The 7,500-nt window shown below is 35.1% G+C and overlaps 1 protein-coding gene across 1 annotated transcript in view; it reads right to left on the minus strand.

Moving 5' to 3' along the window:
* Positions 1-7,500, minus strand: part of LOC119578433 (liprin-alpha-1-like) — a 116,545-nt gene that overhangs the window by 39,290 nt on the left and 69,755 nt on the right. The window contains exons 7-11 of the mRNA XM_037926017.1: positions 5,372-5,512; positions 5,093-5,239; positions 4,495-4,620; positions 797-953; positions 377-498 (exon numbers count right to left, since the gene is read on the minus strand). Coding sequence (XP_037781945.1) covers positions 377-498; positions 797-953; positions 4,495-4,620; positions 5,093-5,239; positions 5,372-5,512 — 693 coding nt within the window. The remainder of the gene's footprint in view (positions 1-376; positions 499-796; positions 954-4,494; positions 4,621-5,092; positions 5,240-5,371; positions 5,513-7,500) is intronic.

Consider the following 7,500-nt stretch of genomic DNA (forward strand, 5'->3'; position numbering starts at 1 on the left):
CTGCTGAAGTCGTTCCTATTGCATGATGATTAATTACTACATATATGTCCCTTGGTGTGGAGAGCTCTGGCAGTGGCCACTTAATTAGATATCCAGTCCTGGGTCCTAAGAACTGCTCTAAAGTGATAATTCCCTATGTAATCTAGTGAAAAGGAAGCTCTTCTTCTCTGACAAATTTGTGAGTAGCTAACATCTATTAATAATTACACAAAATTATGACAGCTAAGAATTTTTTCTTTTCTGAGCAATAAATGAAGATTAATAAAATTTAAAGGAGAAATGAACTCTTGCTCTATCAATAAACTATTTTACATGACCCAAGACTGATGTACAATTTACCAAGAGATTCTACCAAGTGGTTTCCTTAGCAACTTACCTTTTCTTGAGCAGAGTCCTCCAGGATCTTTCTTGTTCTCTCCAGTTCAGCTGTGAGTGCATTCTTCTCCTCCAGGGCATGCATCCTCTCTTTTAAGTGGACTTGCAGCCTTTCATTTGATTCTATAAATTTGAAAGACAGTAATCAAACAACTCTACATTCCCGTGACATTCCTAAAAGTCTCTGATGCTTTTCGGCAATACCCGTAATGTAAGCAGTTTCAGTGATAACCTAATGATAATGCCATGACAGATCTAATTACAAAGCTTCTCATATTAGCTATATGAAGATAATCCAATGTCACAATATCCACATATACCCAACTTCCTCAACCAAAGAATGAAAGTGGAAAGAAAGAAAAAGAAAGAAATGGAAAGAAAAAATCTAACCTTACTCCAAGATGCACTAAACATAACTCACCCTGCAGCAGCTTGTCAACTGTGGCAGACAATCTTGCATTGTGTTCTTCATTCATCTTGAGGCGCTGGTTCAAACGGTGCAGCTCCCCACCTTTCTCGTCAAGCTGGTTCTCCAGGCGCTGAATGCGGTCCTCAGCACTCCCGTGCTTCTCCTGTACCTGTGGCGAAAGGGACTTCTGGGATGATATGAGAATTGGGGTAGAGAAGGACAAGTGGGAAATTAACACTAAAAATATACTTAAAAATATACAACACTGTTCGTATAGTGTTGTGGAAATTCATAATCTTTTTTGTTGTTGTATATTTGAATACATAAGCGTATTTATGCACATATGTGTATGTCTGCTCATCAACAAATGAATCTGGTTATATTTGTGCAAGAAAATACTTTCAGACACTTATGTGAATAAGTGCTTTGTGTTACCTAGCCATATATTTCTCAACCATTTATTGATATGAACAGTTGGTATCATATTACTATTTCAAAATTATCATTAATAACCTCAATTTAACAGGGTTATTCAATAATTCCTTGAAGCAGTTCATTGTCGCATCTGTATTAAAATAATCTTGAAATATCACTAAAATAAAATAAAAAATAAAAGCAGGAAACAAAAAAGATAAACCTTCAAAAAATTCTATGATGGAATATGCTGAAAAAATAATAACATGATCAATTCTGAGGATATTATAATTTACAAAACTGAAATTAGAAAAAGAAGAAAACATGCATTTAATTTTTGTTACCTTTTTCTCTAAATAGCCATGATATTCTAATCACAACTACAGTATGGCTATACTATTTCCATTTTACAAGCTACACTATCAGATATTTAATGATCCCTGAATATATCAAGCATCTACATTCTAATTTGTAAAATACCTAATAGCATAGAGGGCCCAAGGGGGCAGGGGTTAAGAGGTAATTTGTGAATCACTAGAGGGCTTTAAGATCAATAATTACTAGGAGTATATATTGGGATGATCTCTGGAAGAATGACTTCTCAAAAACCCTATTGATAGAAGCTGGCAATTACTGAATGGATTACTTTTGAAATTAAACAATGGGACAGGCCAGAGAGTTCCATTCCCAGTGCTAGCTCTAGGGCTGAGAGCATTCAACTTTTGGCTGTAGGTAGCAAGAGCTTATGTTCTTTTATTTTGATTTCAAACACAAGTATGATTACTACTATTTATCAATCATAAAAATACTGTGGGAAAATTATGCTTAGACAATCACAATAAACACATTTTCAGTATCAACTCTGCTGCTGTAATGAAGAATCAGCAAGGGGTCTTTCATAAGAATCTTACTATACTATATTAGCATTATCCTCCTTCCCTTAATGACTGATTAAAATAAAAGGACTACCTGGCTCTAATATTTTTGCACACCAAATATGTTCTTACAATTCTAATTTGATGCACATTCTTTAAAAAAGATATATGTTTCAATATCAGTCAGTGACATCATGGCCAAAATTTCACATGCTGGATGATGTCTAATCATGTCATATTTGGTCAAGTCACCCCTAAGTTGTTTATTTGTTTGGTCCTCCTTGGGGTCATTGAAGAGAAACAGCCCCCTAAATAAAGCCTCTTTTTATTCTCACTTCCCTAAAACCATTACAACAAAGATAAATAAGAGTGGGGTAAATGTACTTTTAACTTTTCACTAGAGAGGCTGACTGCACATGAAGCAAGGAATGAAGCTTGGTATGGCATGGGGATATCCTGTCATGAGTGGGTTAATTGGAAAGGTAAATTTAAAAAGGGAAGTGTGCTAAGTTAGCAGTTATCTATAACAACTCAAAGAAAAAAGGGCAAGAACTATTTTATGTACTAGCTTCAAGACCTCTTTCCAAAGCACACTGTATTACAAAATACATGGTGATCTATGAATAAATCTATGAAGACCTCTTCTCGATCTACACTGCATGCTGGTAAGTTGGTGCTGCTGCTAGAAGCTGGGTGGGAGAATAAAAAGTATTTTACAAGTAAAAAACATAAAAAAAAAAAAAAAAATTGTGTAGGTTTCATAACCATCAAATAAATTTAGTGAACCAAAAAAATTTCCCTTAGTAATTAAGGGAAGATAGCAAATAAAATGTAGCTCAATGAAAATTAATTAGGTAAATAAATAATGATATACATAAATAAGTAATAAAAGTAATATATTAATACAAGTAACCTCAATGGACCAAGCCTTAACCCCTAAAGGATATTAATTTTTTTACTCCTTTTTTCCGGCATACAAGGAAGGGCGCTGGCATAACCAAGTCTATCTGCCATCTGCTGCACAAAGCAAAAGATGGTAGAAGTTATACTACAAGTTAATTTTCCTAATTCTTTATAACAGGAGTTTTAAATCTAACCTTTTTTTGTGCTTGTGATGTCTTGAATTTTTCCGTCCTTTAGGGGTTAAACTCAACATGAGGTCTATTAACAGAAATCCAATACAGGTGTACTTAATGCATCCAGTAAGGTCCCTTATCCTGGTCAGTTATCCTTTAACATTCTACAGCCATGGAAATGCCAAGTTCTAACACAGTGAGTGGTTTTGACAAACATCATTTAATTTGATTATTTCTCCTGCGTGATCTTTATTTTGTTTTCTGATTGAAAAAGCCAAGTGAGAGGAATGAAAGGAGGAGGAGGAGGAAGGGAGGAGGAGGAGGAGGAAGTGGAGGAGGAGGAAGAGGAGGAGGAGGGGGAAGAGGAGGAGGAGGAGGAGGAGGAGGAGGAGGAGGAGGAGGAGGAGGAGGAGGAGGAGGAGGAGGAGGAGGAGGAGGAGGAGGAGGAGGAGAAAGCAAGAAGAAAAAGAAGAAGAAGAAGATGATAATAAATATATAAATTTTGCTTTAAAAAACAAACGCAAGAAAAAAAGTAAAATATGTGGTATCACATTATGCTGGTGGGTTATCAGATATTTCACAACAATACAATTCATCAGGAAACTTCTTTTTCATAGATAAAATGTCCAGGATACCCAGCAAGAAACAATTTCAAACATTCTTTACATGTGAAAACTGTGATGCAACATTTTTGAAACTCTCTTGAATAAAATTCAAAATATTGTATCTAAAAGTGATTAGAACTTGGCATACAAAGAAACAGAACAAGGGATATATTATTTTCTCCACTTAAGACAGAGAAAGTAATAAAATTAAATGCAAATATTAAAAGAAAAAAATAGAAAATCTCTGAAGACAGTACGGCAACCATTCTACAATGCATCCGTATTATTTGTAAAACAATGTACAAAAAGGGAAAGATTGGGAAAAAAAAAAAATAATAATAATAAATACATAAAAAAAGCAATACCAGAACTGTCATAATAACAATAATTATACAACTACTCATACTAATACTACTTCTAATAATAAAATCAATAACAATGATAAGAAATAATGCTAAAGATCATGATAATAATAATAAGAACTACAGTAATAATAATAGTAATGGTGATGAGAATATAAATAATATCAATAACAAATAACATCCAGCAAACAACAATGAACAACACAACATCATCAGTCCAAAAAGATTTTTCTCTCTCAAAACGTACAAAGATGGAGGCTCTTTGGCACACCCTGTTAAAATGAGATAAAATGAGTAATCGCAGCTTACTCTAACGGGCAGTAATATGTATGATTCAAGAAAAAGGTAGTTATCAACCTGTCTACGAACGCTGCTTACCTGGTGAAGAGCCTCCATGCGTTGCTTTAATTCTTGTTCCACGTCCGGTAACTTGGCATACTGGGCCAGTTTCTGTTCGCTCAGTTCCACCTTCTCTTGCAAGGCTCTGATCTTGTCTTCTTGAAGCTGTTGTGGAAAGGAAGTAATTACATTCTGATGATGAGCCTCTTTTAGATTATATATAGTAATATACATCCTTATGGGTACACACACAAACAAAAAAAAAACATACATGTACTTATGTATGCATGCATACTACCAGACAAATGCACACACACAACCATTCACACATATTCTTGCTCACTCATAGACTCATTTACTCACTCACTCTCACTCACTCACTCACTCACACACTCAACACACACAAATACACACAACACACACACACACACACACACACACACACACACACACACACACACACACACACACACACACACACACACACTCGCACTCGCACTCGCACTCGCACTCGCACTCGCAACTCGCACTCGCACTCGCACTCGCACTCGCACTCGCACTCACACACTCACTCTCTTTCTCTCTCTCTATATATATATATATATCAGTTTCTCCTAAAGGTAGCTATCATACTCACTTTATACTGGGCCTCTTTGTTCTTTAGTTCTTCTTCTAGCTTCTCATTAAGGTCATGTAAAGACGTGGACTCTCTTTGAGCATTAAGGTACCGTTTCTCTAACGTGGCAATACGTTCCTCTTGGTCCTCCTTCTGTGCAACATTTTCCTGCACAAGAAAAAAAAGATAAGATGATCAGTAAAGGCCCCCTAATTGAATTAAGCCACCATCAGTAACCATAAAAATAATCTTCATCATTTCCAGTACTTTCAAATTGTAAAAAAATAAAAAATGAATTACCTTGAGATCTCTTTGTAGTCGTGCATTAATCTCTTGCGCCTTCACGAGTTCCTTCTGAGTTATTGTCAGGTTCTCCTCCAGCTCCTGAAGGCGGTTCTGTAGCTCCCGCACCCTCTCTCTGGCAGCATTCAACTCTGCTGTCTGAAGGATAGAGAGTTTGTGCAGGACTGTTAGTGTTTATTTTGATGTGCAAGAAATTGTTAAATATTTTGAAATACAAAGCAATGAGTGGGCTGGAGAGCAGAAAGGGGAAGAGAGGGGAGAGGGAGGGAGCAATAGAGAGATAGGAGATAGGAGAGAGTAGAGAGGAGAGGGAAGAGAGAAGAGAGAGGGAAGAGGGAAGAGAGAGGGAAGGAGGGAGAGAAGAGGGGGGGAGGGGGAGGGGAAGGGGGGGAGGGAGAGGAAGGGGGAAAGGGAGAGGAAGAGGGAGTGGGAGAGGGAGGGGGAAGGGAAGAGAGAAAAAGAGAAAGAGGGAAAGAGAGAGAGAGTGAAAATGGGAGAGAAAGAGAGAGTAAAAAAGGGGAGAGGGAGAGGGAGAGGGGAGAGAGGAGAGAGAGAGAGAGAGAGAGAGAGAGAGAGAGAGAGAGAGAGAGAGAGAGAGAGAGAGAGAGAGAGAGAGAGAGAGAGAGAGAAGAGAGAGAGAGAGAGAGTGAGAGAGAGAGAGAGAGAGAGGAGAGAGGAGGAGAGAGAGAGAGAAAGAGGAGAAGAGAGGGAGGAGGGAGAGAGAGAGAGAAGAGAGGAGAGAGAGGAGAGAGAGAGAGAGAGAGAGAGAGAGAGAAACACTTCTAAATCAAATTCCCTTGTGATAACTATATGCATATCCATTTCTATTTCTGCTATATTCTCCAGCATAATTATCAAGATTTCTCAGTTTCTTTTTATCTCTCTTCTTTTACAGACACAATAAAAAGCACTGATGTTTCCAAGCAATAAATCCATAAATCCAGAAATATCAAGGTATAACTGATGAATTCTTGATATTATGTTCACTTGAGGCTAAGATAAAATTTCCAAAAGACACTACAAAGTTAATGATTCGCATTTGCATAAGTTCACTCCCAAATCTCTATCACATGCGGAATGCAGAGCAATGCAAAATATGGTAAAGACACTGCATCTTAAAATCTGTGCAAAAGGATCTGAGATACGGTAGGATTTTCCCTTAATCTTAACACCATAAATCTTTCTTATTGTTTACACTTAAGACTATATATACACACATCTGATATGCTGCCATTCTGCACTGAGTTCTAAATACTTTCATAATAATTCAGGACAGCTGGTGCCATTAATCTATCTTTAAATCTTTTGTACATTAGCATTTATGGATATTGCTTAAAAGTATAGCCTAAAAAATATGGATGTCACTGCCTACTGCTATGGAGAAAGCAAAGCTATATACATCACCATCATTAGAAAAAAGTGAAAAAGGGGAAAAAAAATACAATGGCATCCATTCAGTAAATGCAGTAAATAGATTTCTTAAATAATTTCACAAATAATTCCCTTTTCATATACATATCGGTAGAGGTAAAAGCCTTTCTTTTCTTTTCTTTGTATGAGAAAAGAAATAAGAAAGTGAGAACATAACAAGAAGAATGGCAGAGTTAAAGAAATTTTGATGAAAAAAATCCAAAATCTGGAAAAGAGTATGAGGGAGAGCAAGTAACTGTGAGAGCAAAAGTTGAGAAAAAGAAACAAAAAGAAAGGTGCATATATATATGTATATGTATATGTGTATATATATATATATATATATATATATATATATATATATTATATATATAATATATATATATATAAATATTATATATATATTATATTATATATATATATATATAATATATATATATATATATATATATATATATATATATTATATATATATATAGTATGTATAATTATATATATATATATATGTTATGATCATATCAGTATATATGCTATATATAATGATATTATTTATACTTATATATATGAGATAAATGATATAAGATAGTATGATATATATAATATAGTATATATATGGTATAAGTAATAAGATATATTATTATGATGATATATATATATATATATATATATCTGGATAATAGTAGTATGAGTAGAGAGCATATATATAACTGTATGAG

Source organism: Penaeus monodon, chromosome 11, assembly GCF_015228065.2.
Source record: "Penaeus monodon isolate SGIC_2016 chromosome 11, NSTDA_Pmon_1, whole genome shotgun sequence".
NCBI classification, from domain to species: domain Eukaryota; kingdom Metazoa; phylum Arthropoda; class Malacostraca; order Decapoda; family Penaeidae; genus Penaeus; species Penaeus monodon.